General features: G+C 35.2%; 1 protein-coding gene across 1 annotated transcript; it reads left to right on the top strand.

The window, feature by feature from the left end:
* Window positions 1-4,378: 4,378 nt before the first annotated feature.
* On the top strand, window positions 4,379-7,251 carry LOC143570111 (protein CUP-SHAPED COTYLEDON 2-like). The gene is made up of 3 exons (XM_077055848.1): window positions 4,379-4,577; window positions 5,525-5,808; window positions 6,596-7,251. The coding sequence occupies exons 1-3, from the start codon at window positions 4,379-4,381 to the stop codon at window positions 7,166-7,168; spliced, it is 1,056 nt and encodes a 351-aa protein (XP_076911963.1). The 3' UTR covers window positions 7,169-7,251.
* The last annotated feature ends 13,285 nt before the right edge of the window (window positions 7,252-20,536 follow it).

Genomic DNA, 20,536 nt, shown 5'->3' with positions numbered 1-20,536 from the left:
TACATATAACACTAAAAAAAGTTTATGATGGTGGCTTCCCCGTCTCAGAAAGCTAGGTTCGCCCCCCTTGTGTTCGAGAGCCATCTGAATTAACTCGTTAAAAGCTTAAATCAAGTTGAGTTAAGATCATAGCTTCAATAGTGAGCTTGACTAAACGTTTGATGGTATGACTTATAGTTAGCCTTCTGGTCCAGTAAAATGGCGGTGATGGTTAATGTTTATGATCTATAAGGTAAAAGGTATCAGGTTTGAAAATTAACTCAAGAAAGTTTTTTTATAGCGATGTTTTTTAGTGAGTCAGCCCTGAAACCATCAAAATGTGTGAATGTTGTGATAAATTAAATAAATTTTTGACATTTTCTTAAAAGTTACACTACGGAAAAGAATATAAATATGCATGTAGAAAAAGTTAAATAAACGTGGATTTTTTATAAAAAGTAAAATAAAAGAAAGTACGGAAAAGATAGGATTCAGGGTATTATTTAATCTTTCGTACCTGCTGACACCAAAAGATTTCATTCAGCCTTATACATTAACATCCAAACCCCCTCTACCCACCACATCTGTTGCCTTTTTCTTTATTTTATTTATCTTGTATTTTATTGAATTTTACTAGATTATAAAAGTAATTTGTAAGTTACTCATGTTAGTTCGATTTCCACTTGTGTCACTTTGAGTGGATATTTGACAATGAAAGATTTGAGTTAAGACTTGTGGGGTTGTTGGTTCGGATCCCGAGCCCACCTGGGTTTTCGTCTTATCATTTGTTACGTCAGAGAGTTCTATTCTTGTGGCGGCTGACAATATGGTTTCCCTAGGGAACGCCCAGGCAAAACTCTGAAGCTAGCGTGATCCTGGTTAAAACAATATAGTCTGGCCAGAATGGGGCAACGGGGCTCTCCAAATTAGAGACTACGGATACCTAAACACAAAAAAAGAAAATTGTCGTTTGAAAAAAATTAATTTTAAATAGTGTCCATTATTATTGATTATTTTGAGTAATTAATATTGAGTTGGTGGCAAGTTTGTAATAGACATAGTTAACAAGAGCTGAGAAGACAAACGAAGATTCAACGAACGACATCTATGTTGACCAAGTAGCAAACGGGCAGGTAGGGTCGGGTTCGAGTTAAGGTTCGTTTTTAAAAAACGGTCATTAAGACTTGAACTCATCTAAGCTCGAATAGATTCATGCTTTTATTGAGTCAATCTCATGTAGCTCATGAGCCAGCTTGGTTTGTTTACGCCCCTACCATACACAATGGAATACTTACTGAAAAAAACACAATTCATATTTGAGCAATCAATGAGTGACATTCCATTAGCAACGTACTTGGTCACGATAGTTTAAGCCAATATTTTGGAAGGCTTCGACTAAAGCAGAGGCCCTCTTTCTCACTCACTATTTGTAAACGTCCTTAGATCTTGGTCGGACACACATGATAGATTGGATATCAAAATAAGCTGCATATATAATTAATAAACTAAATTGTATCAATTTCAAGTTAAAGAACTAAACGATTAAACATAGTAAAGTAGTGAACTGTCTATTAATCAGGTTTCACTAAAACAGGTAAATAAACTGTCTAAGTTTCATCTTCATAAAGCTAAGGTAAATCATATTCGATCGACACCACGCACCATACATATGTCTATCTCTAGGGAGGATCGTCCTAAGTCTTCCTCTATATGTAATATGAAACATGCTAAAAAGGAAAGTAAACGTCAACTAAGTGATGGCAAGTTCGTAAGTATAAAATGCAAGACACACACAAGTAACATGTTGCTAAGTGCATAATCAGTAATCAGTAATGTAAAATATGTGAAAATTGAATTTTATATTTAATGAAGGAACACTGGGATCTTTGTGATCTCTAATTCGATCCTGAGGGCGTCCGGGTTTTACTACCAGTGGGCCTTCGAGCAGGTGGGTTTTTCCCGGAACTGGAGATAACTTGGAGACGCTTAAGAGCTCCGTACGACTAGGTTAGGCTAGCTGGCAGTGACCTTTTGCCATTGGGTCACCAGTACAAAGTACCCCATACATTCTATATTCGATGACAAGGTAGTTCATATATTAGTGGGTTGTTTTCAAGACGAAGGCAATAGGGGTATATGAGCTAGCACATTGTTTTAGTGAATTTGTCGATGATGATATTTAGATGATTAAAAGTAATTTCCAATCAATAAAAGGATTCGCCATTTAACACCTAAAGAAGTTGTTGATGGCATCGAACCTTTTTGTCTTGTCACGTCTTAGGCCATCAAAGTCGGTATTTATGATGATGAGGATGCTAGCGACGAGGAAAAAGAACTTGAAGAAGTATATGTAAATACGGAAACGAAAATGAACCTATATTGCTTGATCTTTCTACTACAACTTACCTACTTGTAATATATCATGACACCGACATTGATTGTGTACAGCCAACTCTCCTTGTGCATAACATATTTCAAAACATTATTTCTATGTGTGTTATTTTGTAACATGGGTGGATCAATACATTTCTTCAAACTCGGGTAGAGTGGCAATTAGGTTTCTAAATTATATATATCTTGTTGAAAAAATTGCATTAATTGTAATGTAAGTGTGTGTTGCCACTTGATATTGTGCATACACTAGGATTATGAGATGGATTAGTTGACGTTGTAAATAACACTGCATTTTCAAAGCTGTAATTGTCAATGTTTTTATAATTGGATCAGACAGTAAATGAACGGGCTACCGATTCGACCGATCAGACCGGCCAAACCACTTTTGTTTCAAAAATGGTGGTTAAGGTTGAAAAAATTGCATTAATTGTAATGTAAGTGAGTTGCCACTTGACATTGTGCATACATTAGGATTATTAGATAGACTAGTTGATGTTGTAAATAACACTGCATTTTCAAAAGCTGTAATTGTCAATGTTTTCATAACCAGACCGGACAAAAAACAAGACGGGCTGATTCAACTGGTCAGACCAGCCGAATAACTTTTGTTTAAAAACTGGTGGGTAAGGTTGAAATTTTTTTAAATAAAAATAATATTTTTTTAACAGTAAACCGGCTCAACTAATCTATCAAATAATCCTAATGTACAACAATTTCTAATGAAAAAAAAGGAGTGTGTATTTTCGTTTGAAAAGAATTTGTGTTTTCTCTGATCTTGAAGGTTGGAAAGCACGATTAACATTGCTAGCACAAAATGTCAATTTTGTGTGGTGTTCTCTGAAAGCTAAACTAGAAACAGCTGGTAATACGGTGATATGTTAATGAGCTGTTGATGGAGTGGTAACTGGTAAGAGAAAAAAATTCTGTTTCATTTAACCCAGGTTTGATACTTGCCCCAACATTTAGTTTTAGAGGCACAAGATGACGATGAGAGACTAGGCGAGCATAGGGCCGGCTCCGAGTGGTTATGCATTTATGTTTAAACATTAAATATACATATTGTTTTTAATAAAAACATATACAATTTTTTTCAAAAAAAAAAATCGGGCCTAGCGGGGTGTCTGGCCTGTGGCTGTCGACCACCCTGCCACCCCCAAGGGCCGGTCTTGGGCGAGCATGTAGCTTTCACTAATTAGATCCTCAAATAAACGAGTTTTATCTCCGCACTGTCGTGCCTTCCGGTGAGCGTTCCTTGACGTTTGGATTAGGTGATGCTAAAGTAACTTAAGAGCATTCCCAATGGATTCCCTAAATTATGTGAGGGGGTTCTTTAACTTTTAGAGATGGTTAAAAATGGTTCTAAGAAGAGGAGAGAGAAAATGTTACTGTTCATGGTTAAATTTGGAGAAGCGCACTGTTCATCTCTATAATTTTTTAATGTTTTTGAAAGTGATTGTGAGTAAATGAGAGAGAAAATATAATGATAAAAGTATAAAAAAGTATTATTTAATTAAAAATAAGAGAGAAAAGATACTGTTTTTAGTATAATTATAGAGATAGAGAATTGAATGAGAATGCTCTAACATACCTGAAGTTATTATATGTATTATTAAATTGAAAATGAAGAAAAATCGAAAGAATACAAAAGGGTGACTTTACAGATAGAAACGAAAGCCATCTCCACTTTGGTGGGATGGTAAAGGCTTAGGCCTTTGGGTGAGAGGTCCAGGGTTCGATCCCTGGCAATGGCGGTTTATTGTAAATAGTATGAGGCAAGCTTAAACATTCAAAAAAAAATAGAAATGAAAACTACTTTCTGTTCCTACTCTCATTTTGTTAACTGACATAACACAACACACTTCTTCACGCACGCACGCATAACCCCAACCCCAGACACGACAACACTCAACTCCTTATTTAATCTCTTCAACTATTCACCAAATATTATTATCCATTCACTCAACACAACACAACACAACACAACACTACACTACACTCTTTCTATATGGACTTTTTCACTCACCGGTTCAATAACAACAACAATAACAATCCTGACTCACAACTCCCACCCGGGTACCGGTTCCACCCGACCGATGAAGAACTCATCTCCTGCTACCTCCTCCAGAAGGTTCTTGATGGAACCTTCACGTGTCGAGCCATTGCTGATGTTGATCTCAACAAGTGCGAGCCATGGGAGCTTCCTCGTATGTTTGCTAGCTCATTTGTTTTTATTGCGTTACTACGGGTGTAAACGAGCCGAACCCAAATTAGTCCAGGCTCATTTTAAGTTACGAGATGTTTTTTTAATACTGGGCTTGTTTGAAAAAAATGTTTTTAAAACATGTTAATATATATAATCTATGAAATTTCAAAAGTCAAATAAATATGTAACCAACTAATTTAAATATTACATAAATAATATAAAAATATTAAATACTTATGTGTATACAATATTAAATAATATATATTACTTAGTTTATGCACGTTTTTAATTACTATTTTTGTGTGTTTAAAAAAAAAACATTAGTGAGCCCGGAGCGAGCTCGTGTAGTACCTTAAACGAGCCAAATATTGGCCTGAGCTTTTTTGTGCAATATAAAATTAGTACATAGAAGTCCAATAGAGTAAAAACTAAATATATGCTAGGTTCGAGCATGAGCTTAATAACTAAACGAGTTTTATTCGAGACTTGAGGGTTTGGCTTGAGCTGAAAATTTTCAGCCCAACATTTTATTGATCAGAGCTCGAATAGCTCGTTCAAATTTAACCCTCGTAGTCAAAATGACCTTCTAAGGGGGTGTTTAGGATTGCTTATTTTCACCAACTTATAACTTATAACTTTTTGAAAAGGAATGAGGTGTTTGGAATTGCTAATATTGTGAGAGGAAAAGTTTCATAGGTTACAATGTTGTAACATATTAACTTACAATGTTGTAACTTAATTAATGAAAAGTTATAAAAGTAATAAGAAGGTAAAATAAGGAATCCCAAACACCCTCCTAAATATTGTTAAAATGCTGTTCTAACCGATAATTTTGAGTGTAGACTTTTTTTTTTCTATTATCAAAACGACCGTCTTTGTGTTTTGTGGACGCTTGGGTAATTTGATAGGGAAGTGTAGTTATAACATGACCCTTGATTTTTCTTTCAGAAAGGGCCAAAATGGGGGAAAAAGAGTGGTACTTTTTCAGTCTTCGGGACCGAAAGTACCCGACCGGACTGAGGACAAACCGGGCTACGAAAGCGGGTTACTGGAAAGCCACAGGAAAAGATAGGGAGGTCTATAGTTCAAAGACTTCAGCTTTGGTGGGCATGAAGAAAACCCTTGTGTTCTATAGGGGTAGAGCTCCTAAAGGGGAGAAAACCAATTGGGTGATGCATGAATACCGCCTTGAAGGCAAATTTGCTTACCATTTTCTTACCAATAGTTCAAAGGTACAACTTATTATTCTATAAAGTTCATTTTTTTACATTTAATTTTTTTGTTAGTGCTACTATTAATTATTAATGTTTGTTAAAACCTTTTGTAATTCTAGTTAGTTCGCTATCCTATCTTGTTATAGACTAGATGAGTTCGTTTGTAGGGCAAACAAACTTCATCGGATTTGATAAAAACCTAAGTTGCATGTTAAGAAGGGGGTGTCTGGGATTCCTTATTTTACCTCCTTGTTGTCATAAGTTAATAAGTCACAACGTTGTGACTTGTTAACTTATCCTCTTACAACATAAGCAACCCCAAATAACTTATTAACTTTTCAAAAAGTTAATAAGTTATAAGTTGATGAAAATAAGCAATCCCAAATACCCTTTAAGTCTTTGCAAAACTTTACGAGACTTCATATTTAGACAGTTTGTTAAGTGAACTTCATATTTAGACAGTTTGTTAAGTGAACGCGACAAGTTCACTATAAGTGACAAGTGACCTCGGTAGAATTTACCGAGTTTGATTATTAACCTATATATTAAGTGTTAAAAGTTTTATGAAAAACTCTATAGAGTTCTTTATAACTAAACAAACTCTATAAAACATTGTTAGACTTGTCTTAGAATTACCTTATATAAGTAATAAATATACTTTTGTCTATTTTTTAAAGGAAATTTGTCTCTGTTTTTAAGGCAATTTTGTCTCTTAAATCATAATTTTTGGACAATGGTTGTAACTTTAATTTTTATTTTTTGAGTTTTTTAATAATATATTAAATTAGTGTTCTTTGTTAATCAGGATGAACAAGTGATCTCTAGAGTGTTTCAAAAAACTAGTTCTGGTGGTACTGCTACCGGTACTGGTACGGGAGGCACCAAACGTGCAGCCAGTGGGATGTCTTCCTACCAAGAAGCAAACTCTTCGTCCTCGGTTTCCCTCCCACCACTTCTCGACACGTCATACACCTCCGCTACATCAGCATACACGGCTGACCACGATACCTACTCATACGACAGTAACGCGGCCTCAAACAAGCACGTGCCCTGTTTCTCCACTGCCTCACACAGCAACTTCAACTCTCAATGCCTTTTTAACCTTCCTCCGCCGACGTTACCCGTCCCAACTTTCACCGCTGCCTCCAACGCCTACCCGAAAAATGTGGGTCCCACGTCGTTCCCTAGCTTGAGGGCGCTTGAGGAAAATCTTCAACTCCCGTTTTTTTACTCGTCCATAGCGCCCCCACAGCCGCCGGTTCATGGTGATGGAGTGATGTGCAGCTATGGGAATTTGTCTAGTCAGAATTTGACGCCGGTGACGAAGAAAATGAAGGCGGGTCCCACTGAGTTGGATTGTATCTGGAGCTCTTGTTAAGAAATGTTTCTATGGATGGTTGTATTTTGGATAATATGACTTAGACTGAATTTGTTGTATGAATTTTTATGTGTTGTAACTTGTAATGGATCTGTTTTAGGATTTTCTAGTATTATTATTGTTAAAATGAGATGAGCTCGAGCTCAAGTTCATCTTCTTAATTTTAAGTAACGTTTTCTTTTAAGTGTGTTGAACTGGGTACGAATTGCTTTAAGTTTTAAATTTAATTTCAATATGGTGTTTTGATTTTCAAAATGGTATTTGATTTAGTTACACATAGTGTTTTATTTATTTCAACATGGTGTTTTAAATATTACAAAGGATGTTTTGTTTCATGTCAATTGGCAAATTAGTTTTGACTGTCCACTAATGCATATAGACAAAATAGTTTAATGATTTTTCTATAAAACTTACACATAAAAAAGTTAAAATATAAGAAAAATTGACCATAATATAAATGGTTTAAATATGTTACTATTAAATTACAAATTACATAACTAGTTTTATGATAATATATAAGTTGGCTATGTAATCAAGTGATGATGCCACTCTTTCACTCTCAAGTCTCATCTTTATCACACAAATGGTACTTTTTGCTATTTTAACAATTATTTACTAAAAAATGACTTTTTTTAAATATTATGCAACCGTTAGATTTTCGGAAAAATTCCTAAAATAAGTGTTTATGAAAACAAATTTCACGTTTTAGGTATTATTTATAAAAATTTCAAAAATAGGTATTATAAACTAGTCGTGACGAGTAGTTTGTAGAGCCAATTTAATAAGTTAGAACCATTTAATAAGTTAAAGCATAAGAAAAAATGACCATAATATAAATGGTTTAAATATGTAACTATGAAATTACATAACTAGTTTTATGATAATATATAAGTTGGTTATGTAATCAAGTGATGATGTCACTCTTTTACTCTCATCTTTATCACACAAATTGTACTTTTTGCTATTTTAACAATTATTTAATATTTTGCAACCAGTAGATTTTACAAAACCTAGATATTTTTTATCACAAACAAAATAACTATAATAATATAATATTCTCAAAAGTCAAAACACCACAAAAGGATGATAATGTACCCAAAAGTGTGAAATTTTGAAAATGACATTAACATGTAATGACTTGTGAAAATAACTTGTTCCGATTGTCGAGAAACTAAACCTGGCAATTCCAATTATTATAACTTTTGTAAAGTTATTTTTACCCTTTCCCAAAAATAGACCTACATCAAAACAAAAAGAAATGATATGCAATCTTTAGAATTGATTTGCATATCAAATTTTGTAGGGTTTAATTCTTAAGGTTTCTTCAATCATTTGAAACAATTTTTGTTGTCTTAATTTGTATTTTTCGTGCCTAGTGGTAAAGACGTTTTCAAGTTGTCGTAATTGGTAAAAGTCGTGTGTCCTAAAGAGATAGATCAAGACCGATATCCATAAAAAAAAGAATGTTGTGTAAAATCTAAGGAAGACAAGAGGAGGTGTATGGGTGATGGGTACGTGCGCATCAATTTTTATACACAGGTTTCTAAGTTTTAACACACATCCCACTCCATATATATGGGTTAGACGCATGATGTAACGTGTAGTCAAATCCTATTAAAAATATGGATACTATGTATATAACTTAGACGCATCATTGCATTAGACATACGAAATGAGAGACATTGTATTAGAACTTTGGAAGAAAACAAAAACTAAAATATCGTTATATTATACTCAAATTAAAGACTATCTATATAATTAATTCAAATTCTCACTTGTGGTATAGTGATAGGATGTTTGGGGGTTCTCTAGTGAAGGCCTAAGTTCGATTTCAAATTGTGGCACTTTTGGTAGATTAATGAAAATTTTGAGCTAGGCCTTGTGTAATGTTGTTAGTTTGAATCCCGAGCCCATTCCGGGTTTTTGTTCCATCGTGTGTTAAATCAGAGAGTTATGCTTTTGTAGGAGTACAATGACATTCAAGTGCAATTGCCGATATGATTTCCTAGGAGACACTCAAGCCAAACTCTAAAGCCAGCGTTGACCCGATTATTCAGTTAAGACAACATAGTATGGCCAGAGTATAGAAACGAGGCTCTCCAATTTAAGAAGTATGGTGACCCAAACACAAGAAAGTCGCTGTAAAAAAATTAAAAAAAAAAACAAAAAAAACTCTACGAGTTACTTAACTTAGAAGTTGTTAAACCGGATTTAACCGGAAAAAAACAACATTGCCGCATGATTTCCTTTTGTTAGCAGTAGTTATTTGTTTTAAAGTGGGAATACTCCATGTAATATATAATAGTAATCAAGTTTTGAAATAGTTTTAATGAGATTACAAATAAAATATTTTGTTCCAATCAGATCAGTAACACTGCATTCTCAGGTTTAAAATACAAGGAAAAGAAATAATAAGATTGGATAAGGGAATAAAAGAAAATAAATTATATAATTAAAAGACATTCTCAAGTTAAAATAAAAGAAAAAAAAGAAAGTGTTAATTACATTCTTGAGTTAAATAAGAAGAAAAAGATAAGAAATTTTTTTTTAACTTTACAATTATGACCTCATTCTTGATTTAAAGAGGAAGGAAATGATGGGTAAATTAGTAATAAATAAACTTTCCTTCACAATCCGGCCATATTTGGCATGAAAGTTTTAGAGGAAAAAAGGCCCAATTTTTCTTTCCATTCTCTTTCTTTTCTTTTAATAAAAAAACTCAAGAATGAAACATAAAGTTTCCTTTGTATTCAAATTCTAAATATTTTACTTGGATAGCAGGTTATATAGGTTTTTTTTATATTTTTAAACAGTTTGACATTGTAAAATATTTTTTTTTAAAAACGAAGAAATTAGTAAAAATTAAGAAAAATAATGTTTAAATTGCGAAAAATTGCAAAAAAGAAAAAAAGTAGTAAGAAATCACCCTTTTCTAAGTCACGGTTTTTTTATAAGAAACCACCAATTTTTTTAAAAAAAATTCAGAAAGACAGTTAGGTGATATTAAAATATTTAATAGTAGAATTATTAATTTCTTCCATACAAAAAGAATACAATAACATATTAAATATATTGTAATTTTTTTGTAATTTTTCAGATTTTTTTTTGTAATTTTTCAACTTTTTTTTTTGTCGTAATTTCTTCCATACAAAAAGAATACAAGAACATATTAAATATATTGTAATTTTTTTTTGTAATTTTTCAGATTTTTTTTGTAATTTTTCAGCTTTTTTTTTTGTCGTAATTTAAAAATTATTTTCTCAATTTTTACTAATTTTTTCAGTTTTTAATAAAATATTATGCAATGTTAAACTATTAAAAAAAACTAGATTACCTGCTACCCGGGTAAAATACCTATACTTGAAACATAAAGGGAACTTTGGTGACCTGATTGGAAAAAATATTTCATGAGTGATCTGATTAGAACTTGTGAATATTCATAACTGTTATCTTGAAACTCGCGAAACTCACCAACTCTAGTAGTTGACCCGTTTTAAACTGCTTTTCAGGTGTACCTAAATCGGAATGATTTGGTGATCTGTTACTTGCCCAAGGTGTGTGGTTGATGCTATGTGAATAGGAGCAAGGGTGTTAGTAGTAAGATCGTATAGTTAACAAACGAGTTTTGTTTGTATCACCTAGACTGTAAAACAATAATAGAACAATGAAATGTAATATATTGTAAATTAGTTTGTAATGTTTCTTTATAAACAATGTTGTTGATACCAGAGGTGTCTGTTACATTCCCGTTTTACGCTTCCGCATTGTGCTAGTCGGGGTGTGACAAATCTCGTTCAGTAAGTCTTCATAAACAAGATCTTTTTCGTGTTTGTTCATAAATATCCGAGTCTGTGGACCACATATGCAGACCTCTATAGAAGAAAAGGTGAACTAAAGGTTTGTAGTACGTAATAAGAATGTTGTTCGTTTTTTAACTTCCACCTACTACTAAAATAAACTGAAATTTAAATAAACCGATTTTTTAAACTTTAAAAGAGTTTCTTAATAGTTATATAATATTTATTAAACTTACAGTCAACGGGAAGTTGGGAAGATTCGACAGGCGATGGCAGAGAGCGACGGGGGCGAGAGGTAGCGAAACAGTGTACAGTAGGTTTATACCTTGAGTGTTGGATTTCGATATGTGGAGTATGGGTTGTGGAGGGGAGACGACTGGTGGAAGAGCGAGGGGTGGTGGCTAGGGTTGAGAGTATTTGATGGAGAACAATGGTTTATGAGGTTATAAGAGATAAAAACATGTGTCATATCTGCACTAAGAAGAGCCCCTTACATATTTTTTTAATAAAACATCTGTGAAAAAACAAACACTTTGTAGAAGCTCATATCTACACATGATTTACGTGACGCAGCTAGAAAAATGAGCTTTTCTTTTTGTAGAAAACAAACACAAGACAAGGCAAATATAAAACTACAAAAATAGAACAAGAGACTATTTAATATATATATATATATATGTATGTATATATAATTTGTAAGTTTTCTATGCATTATGCGTCATATACCTTGCATTAGGGTTTTTTTTTTCTCTTTTACTTTTTACTCATATTTATTTTTATTCTTTATACTTTCTATTTTTTACAAACTTGTCACAAAATATATTTTATTTATAACTGTAACATTTTTCTTTTCAACTTTGTTTTCAAATAATTTTCATGTTTTACAAAATTTTCATGTAACATTATAGTCTAAATTTTGCAATTTTACATGTGTTGTGTAACAATCTCATGCCACTCTTCCTCGTTCAACCTTTCGGTCATAACGCGACTTAGTTATTCTTTTCTATATTTTATGTTTCAGTCTATTTTTCATGTGTTAACATGCCACAACAAACGGCCGTATTTGAACGTTTTTATGTCTGTTTTTAGTTTGGTTTAACAATCCCGTCACAAAACACACTTCTAACGCCCCCATCTACACGCGGGCTCAATAAATGTTCCATGGCTAGTTTTTCTAATGATTTTACGCCCCACCGCAAGCAAACTCGTTATATTCAAATTAGAAGTTGATTCGAACTGTGACTCTGTGAGTGCATAGAGGTTGATCGAACCAGAGCCATAATCGCTATTGTGAAGGACTTGATCACAGGTAATTAGTTGAAATTAATTTAACTTCTTAAAAACCTAGATTCATAATGTACTCTAGTTGATTATTAATGCCTAATTGTCAATTATTATTATTATTATTATTATTATTCACGATTTGAGTTTTTATTTGAAGTATTAATCATCCGTCATTGATTCAATTTTCGTTTTGATCTTGCTTCAAGAGAATAATATGCCCTAAATCGGTTTATGCGTTGTTAGGGTTTATGTATAAAAGTAGTAGGATGCATTTTTAAGTTTTTAACAAGGTAGAAAAATCGATTACCGGATCGATTGTTGCTTTGAAGCTCCGGTTATCGTTTGTTAAACGCGTTAGATCATAAGCCAGTGTTTTAGGTGCTGTTAATTCACTAACTTCTAATAGTTATTTTAGTTGAACATAAGTATGAAACAATGGTGAATTTGTGATTATAAATATAAAAACGAGATAAAAAAAATTGTTTCGAAGCTTTGTTATGTTATCGAACGAAGATAGAAATTTGAAACATGTCAATGTATGATAAGACTTGTTGTAATTATATTAATATGGAAACTGTTATTTTGTTTGTTTTTTTTTTCATTGTAGTTTATAAAGATCAAGCTTTTTTGGTTTTTTTTTGTTAGAACCAGGTTAAACGAGCAATCGGAAGAATGAACATGGTACATGGCAAGTGTCACGCGTGTGGGGACACCGGGTATTTCATTAAGTGCAAAGGGATGGCATCTGACACCGAGCCCGTGAAGAAAGTGGTGCACAATGAAGTAATAGGCCTGATAACTGCATACGAGGATCCGGTTTTAGAAACGACGAGGTGCAGAGGGTGGTACTTGGCTTCCAGATGCACGGTGCACGTTTGCAACTCGAGGGACATGTTTTTTGACTACCAACCATGGATTAATCACGAGGTGATTTTGGCCAACAACGAGCGTGCTGAGGTGGCTGGGACTGGTTCAGTGGCGCTTCGGTTCACCACTGGTAAGGTTGTGATTCTTTCAACTGTTTTTCACATCCCCACAATGAGGAAATGTCTCGTGTCGATCGGCAAACTTACCAGCATGGGATTCAAAGTAGTTTTGTGGTCGGAAGGAGCCACCGTTGAGAAGGACGAGGTGATTTTGGGAAAAGGATACGTCGAGGACGGATTGTACCGATTGAGCATCAATACCGAGCCTGCAAAAGTGGTGCACAATGAAGTAATAGGCTTGATAACTTTAAACGAGGATCCGGTTTTGGAAACGAATAGGCGTCGAGGGTGGTACTTGGCTTCTAGATGCACGGTGCACGTTTGCAACTCGAGGGACATGTTTGTGGAGTACCCAACCATGGATTAACCATGAGGTGATTTTGGACAACGATGAACATGCTGAGGTGGCAGGGGTGGGTACGGTGATGCTTCGGCTCACCACGGGTAAGGTTTTGACTCTTTCTAATGTCTTTCACATTCCCGCAATCAGGAAATGTCTCGTGTCTATTAGCAAACTTACTGGCGCCTGGTTCAAAGTAGTTATGTGGTCTGAAGGAGCCGTCATTGAGAAGAATCAGGAGACTGTGGGAAATGGGTACATCGAGGACGAGTTGTACCGGTTGAGCGTTAGGGGGTGATGGTTTAGGTCTTGGTAAGTTGGCTACTAGTCGTGTCGGATTTTGGTCATAAGACTAAGAAATTTGTTAGCGAATTTTACGCTCTGCGCGATTACTTAAATCTTTTGGACTTACAGTTTTGCTGGTAAATCTGGTTTTCTTAACTACTTTCACTTGCAAAATTAATATCATCATATTCTTTGCTACACCTAACAGCACTTGCCTGCGTTTCAAGTGTTTGACGGGTTTGCAGTAATATTTAAAAACCGGCGTGACGTGATATGAATTGATAACATAGTCTAAGTACAATAACGCTTGCCTTTTCACATACATTTCTTTAAGATGTACTAAAAAAATAAGGTTAATAGATGCCTAAACAAACAAGATAACTTAAACGGGCCGTCTGCGGCGATGCAGACATGCAGTGTTAATAATCACAAAGTGCTCCATTTTATGTTTTCAATATAGTTCATGGTGCCAATTCATCATGTTATTTTCAAATATGTTCAATTTGCTACATGAAAATTATTAGATAACTCAAAACAATAATTTATTAATGTTCAAATTAAGCTGTCTTGTAGACTTACTTCTTAATAGAAAAAGTAATGACAAGATTTCTAGTAATTGTAACGCTATGTGTTGAGGGCTAGCTAGAGATATCTCGTTAAAGCTACATAGGCAGGAACCCTTAACCAAACCTTAACTAATACGTTGTGGGATAAGTAGAGATTAAATAAAAGAAAATAATAATAAAAAACTTTCATTGGTGCATATGGGGATGGACCCCACATAATTTAGCATTTAAGGCATTAACACATTAATGGAAAAAAAATGCCCCCCCCTAGAGATGGGCAAAAAAACCGGTTGGTGAACCGGTTCAACGGTTTAAACCGAAAACCGGTTTTTACAAAAACCGGTTATTTAAAAACCGGTTTGACCGGTTTAGTAACCGCCGGTTCGTATATCGGTTACAAGTTCTAGAGAAAAAACCGGTTACTGAACCGGTTATGGAAAAAACCGGTTAATTTTAAAACCGGTTATTATGAAAAAAACCGGTTATTAACCGGTTATTTTAAAAAAAAACCGGTTAATTAAAAAAACCGGTTATTAACCGGTTCTAACCGGTTTCTAAACCGGTCCTAACCGGTTAGACCGGTCCGAGTTTTGCACCAAAAACCGGTTAATAAACCGGTCCGGTTATTTAAAAACCGGTTTTTTTCCAGGCCAAGAAAAACCGGTCCGGTTATTAACCGAACCGGTTTTTTTAAAAAAACCGATTTGTGCACCTCTACCCCTCCTCTCAACGCCTCATTTGCTTGGAGCGGGGTGGCCAGTGGTGTGTATGATGTTAACATGCCTACTTGCCATGAAAACGCTTTGCACGTTTTTCCACAGCGTTTAGCCTAAAAGACAACACTGAAATGCAACTGACTGATATTTTTTAAAAATTGTTACGTCCCACAATATAATTGTTATTATATATAACAAAGAAGAAATTTGGTGTCACTGGACCACGATGGGTCCATTTGGCGGCCTTTGATTGAGCCATATAATTTATATATATTTTTTTGGTTTTTTGTTTTATTTTGATACGTTTTTTTTTCCTTTTTCGTTAAAATTATATGGTTATCTGCGTGTCTTAGCATTCGGGTTTTACCGACTCACCGCCGTAACCGGGACAACAAAGTTCGGGTTTCACCGACGACCAGATTTACAGACATTTTTGTTTTAGTTCCGGTGCCATAATGAACGTAACTGAAACCAATTGAATTCACGTCAACTCACCGCCGCAACGCCCAGAACCGATAACGCTCGGATTTACCAACGTCCGGGTTTTACCGACTCACCGCCCCAACGTTCGGCTCCTACAACGCTCGGGTTTTACCAGCGCCTGAGTTTTACCTACTGAATAAACGTCGTCTTAAATATTTTATTTGTTTATAAGTTAGTTTGAAGAACTTATTTATCAGGTTTTAACACTTGGGTTTTACCAACATTGCTTATACCGTAACCAGGCCCGGCCCAAGGGGAGGGTGACACACCCGGGCCCATTCTCCCAAGAGACCCATAATTGTTAAAAAAATAAATTTACATTTTATATATAATTTTATTTTAACGCAATAGTCTTAAAAATGACTTTTTGGTTGAACGGAAAGCGTTCCAGACTATGGTAACAAAGGTCATGAGTTCAATTCCCACAATTAGTGTTTTTTTTTTTTAGAAAAAAAATTTATTTGTGTTTTATATGAGTCATTTTAGTAACATGTTTATTATTATTTGCTTGTTTTAGGCTTTTGAAAGGTAACCTTATTGATAAAATTGTCAAATGATCTATTATAGAGTTGAGAACGCGATTTTAGGGGCCCGTTTTTTTACTCGTCACAAGTCCCAAAATTTTAAGAGGTTCTCAGAGATGGTCCTGACCGTAACAAATTGAATTGATATTGCCGAATTTGCGTCGACTCGCTATCATAACGCGACTGGTACATCAACAGATCTTACCTGGCTAGGCGCAACGCGCCAGGTAAAAAAACTAGTTTGTTACATAACAAATTGCACTTGTTCTATCTATTTGCCGGTTGAATTGTGAGGAAGTGTTAAACTACGCAATTCGGTCATAACTTGATCTCTATTGGGTTGTTTGAAGAGTTTCTGCAAGTAGAGGGGCTAATACTGGAACTTTGATAGGATTAGTGTTCATTCAGGTATTTCCGTTTAAACCACATGTTTACAAATTAGAGTTTTGTTCATAGATTTGGACTTGTTTACAGAATCTTCCGAAGGTTTGTTGCACCAATTGTTGAATCATTCTACAAGATCTAAATTTTTGTTAAATAAATTTGTGTTCATCAACATTTTTTAATCACAATTTACACTCACTATTTGCATTGTATACTATATGATTTTGTGTTTACTAAATTAGTTTTCTAACATTAGATCTTTATTCTCTTGTTTAAGGTCATCAATCGTGATCGATTCAACGTTGCACGAAAACATTACTTTTTATGTCTAACATTTTATCATAAATATCATTTTTTTGGCATAATTAGGTTGAAATGGCGATCGGACGAATGAGAGTGGTGCACGATGAAGTAATAGGCTTGATATCTCTAGAAGAGGATCCGGTTCTATCAGAGGAAAGGCGTTGAGGGTGGTACTTGGCTTCAAGATGCACGGTGCACGTTTGTAACTCGAGGGACATGTTTGTGGAGTACTATCCATGGGTTGATCATGAGGTGATTTTGGACAACAATGAGCATGTTGAGGTTGCAGGGGTCGGTAAAGTGGCGCTTCGGCTCACCACGGGTAAGGTCTTGACCCTTTCAAATGTTTTTCACATTCCTACATTTAGGAAGTGTCTCATATCGATCGGTAAACTTACTGGGATCGGGTTGAGCATGACTTTTGAGGGCGAGGGGGTCGTCATTCAGAAGGATCGTGAGGTCGTGGGAGAAGGCTACGTTGAGGAAGGATTGTTCCGGTTGAGCATTGTTGAAGAGTAATGGTTTAGATCTTGGCAAGTCGGCTAATAATAATGTCGTTTTTTAGTAAGTGCGGCAAAACAGACGGGTAAACGGGCATAAAACTTCTCTATGGTTGCATAGAAACTAAGGAATTTGTTAGAAATTGTTCACATATTCACAAATTTTCATTTCTCTTTCATAAAAGTTGTTATCAACTATAGTAACAATATGTTTGCTGGTATGCTGTCAAATGATTTAGGATATACTTGACTTGGACATTCATTTTGCTTGCACAAAACAATCATGTTGAAAATCAAATTAATTATGTTCCTTGTGAAATCTGTTTTGAAAAAATGTTCATATAACTAAATTTCATAACAAAAACCGCTACATATTTAGAGTTCGCTTTAGACCTCTGAAACTTATTATTCATCATTTTCACTAACGGTCATTAATTAATTTTGCTGTCTTGGTTTTTATGGGTCCCAACTAACAAATTCGCTTGTAACGGTCCCAACTTTATCATCTTTTCTTCCATCAGACTCCAACTAACTGAGTACGAACTCCGTTAAATATTGCTGACATGTCATGCTTATGTATACGAATATTGACATGTCGTGCTTATGTATAAAAAACCTTTTATGTGACAAATTACATGCATCCCATCTCTTTGAATCGGACGGAACCCCGACGGCTAGGGTTTTGCTGCTGTATAACGAAGGTGGTGATGATTCGACATCCGGTGGGCGGTAATGGCATCGCCATTGACCAATCACACAATAGGAAGTAAATCTGATGAGAAGGCGTGTCTTATTTATTTCATTTGCTTCTGACACTTTTGGTTTCCTCGTGAGTCGGGCCTAAGCTGTTGAGTTACTTAGCCGAGTTCAACGGGTGATGCATACTAATGTTATGACTCCAAGATCAACGAATGTGGTTTTTAAAAGATTGGGTTTTGCAATTCAAAAAGGGGTAGCGGCGCAGCTTGTTGCCTGCTTGCCTTTTGTTTCGATGTAATCACTACATTGCTTATTTATTTGGTAACTGTTGAAGTGAATCAAGAGGGTGCAAAGCATTTCCGGGCGACTTGGTTCATGATTTTGGCGATGAGAATGACTTTCTGGCAAACACCGATTTTCCGACGGGTTGACCCTGTATTCAGAAGAACGCCTCAAAGAGACAAATGTGTTATTTCCAGATCACTATCGTTCGCCATTGTTGCTAGATTATTCGAACCGATGATTAAAATTGAGTTTGCGTTTTGGGTGTAGCCTGTGGTCGAAATCAGCAAAAAGGGTTTTTTTTTTTTTTTTTGGGGGGGGGGTGTTTGTAATCAGGTTTAAAGTCAAAAATATATGCCACATAATTTGCCACATAAGAGGTTTTTTGGCACGTAAGTATATATGACATGTCACCAAGAAGTTAATGGAGTTAGTACTTAATTAGTCGTGGTCTAATAGAAGAAAAGATGATAAAGGTTGGGATTGTTACAACTTACATGCAAATTTGTTAGTTGGGGCTGACAGCGACCAAAAGATGATAATTGAGACCAATAAAAACCAATATACCATTATTGTTTGCTAAATATAACCATGTGAGTTGCACATGAGGGTCATATGCAACTCACATGGGTATATATAATAAGAAAACTTAACGATTGTTAGTGTAAATGATGAAATTTGTAACAAACTGACCACATTAAGGATGTCTGGTGTAGACGTGTAGTTAGTAAGCATTAAGGAACCAACGCGTAATGAGGTATATATACGTAAAGAATGAAGCTCGTAATTTACTCATTTACTTTTGTTACGACGCCGCACTAGATTGAATGGGCCATTGGAATAACGAACATGTCACATGTCAAGTGTCACACGTGTGGGGGCAGTGGGTATGCTGCTGAGTGCGAAGACACAGAATCTGACTCCGAGCCTGTGAAACTGGTGCATGATGAAGAAATAGGCTTGATAATGCGAGTAGAGGATCCATCTGTAACCGAGGCTAGGCGTCGTGGGTGGTACCTGGCTTCTAGATGCACGGTGCACGTTTGCAACTCAAGGGACATGTTTGTGGAGTACCATCCATGGATTAATCATGAGGTGGTTTTGGAAAACAACGAACATGTTGAGGTGGAAGGGGTCGGTAAAGTGATGCTTCGGTTCACTACAGGTAAGGTCTTGACTCTCTCAAACGTTTTTCACGTCCCTGCAGTCGTGAAATGTTACGTGTCTGTTAAACAACTTCTCGGGTTGGGATTTGTAATATCTTTTCCGGGTGGTGGAGCCAAGCTTAAGAAGAATCGTAAAACCGTGGGAAGAGGATACGACGAGGACGGAGTGATGGTTTATAACATCTTGGCAAGTTGCCTAGTAATAAATAATAATGTCGAATCGCGTCGGGCTGATTTTTAGCAACTCCTCTATGGTTGCAAAGAAACTATGGGGCTTGTTTGAAACTGTTATGCCATTGTGATAAATCGTGTGTGTTATATAATATCATTAATATCCTTTTGAACTATTGTTTCGATGTAACTTATAAGCCTTCTCTTAGCACTTAAGAAATTTTGGGTGTCTAGTTTGCTCTACCAAAATTAATACATCAAATAAATTGACAACTAAATGTGGGTTAATTAGAGATTCTAGTAGTGATAATGTTACAGATTATGGAATTTTGAGAAACAATTATAAAGGTATAACCAAGTGGAAGGTCAAGAATACGATGAAACATTCTCACCATAATTGGAGATTTTATTTAAATTTGACATGAATAATAACTTTTTTATAAATGATAAGCTTAGAAATAGTATAAAAAGATTAAACATAATGCCATAGCCACACCACCCTCATGTAATTTCACACTATCAAATCGCCGTCCATAAAATACTTAGACACCATTTGTCTAAGAAAGGCCAAACTTTGAAAATCTTAGTCAGAACGGTCGTTTGAACCATATCTTAACAGCCACTATGGGATGGTCAAACTTTAAAAATTATTGGTCCAAGCGGTTGTTTGGCCAATACTCGAACGACTGTGCTGACCATTGGCAGCCAAACTTCGAAAGTTCTTGGTCAAAACGACCGTCTATTGAATACTTAGACTCTTAGACGCTATTTTGACCAAAACAAAGCCAAAATTTGAAAATTATTGATCACAGTCGTTAGAATAATATCTAAACAGTCGTTATAGAATGGACAAACTTTAAAAATTGTTGACCCGTCCAATTA

The sequence above is a fragment of the Bidens hawaiensis genome, unplaced genomic scaffold, assembly GCF_021521415.1.
Source record: "Bidens hawaiensis isolate Kalapana, Puna unplaced genomic scaffold, B.hawaiensis_p1.1 tig00024822_1, whole genome shotgun sequence".
NCBI lineage: Eukaryota > Viridiplantae > Streptophyta > Magnoliopsida > Asterales > Asteraceae > Bidens > Bidens hawaiensis.
The sequence above is the reverse complement of the archived record's forward strand: the minus strand, read 5'-3'. Positions and strand labels throughout refer to the sequence as shown.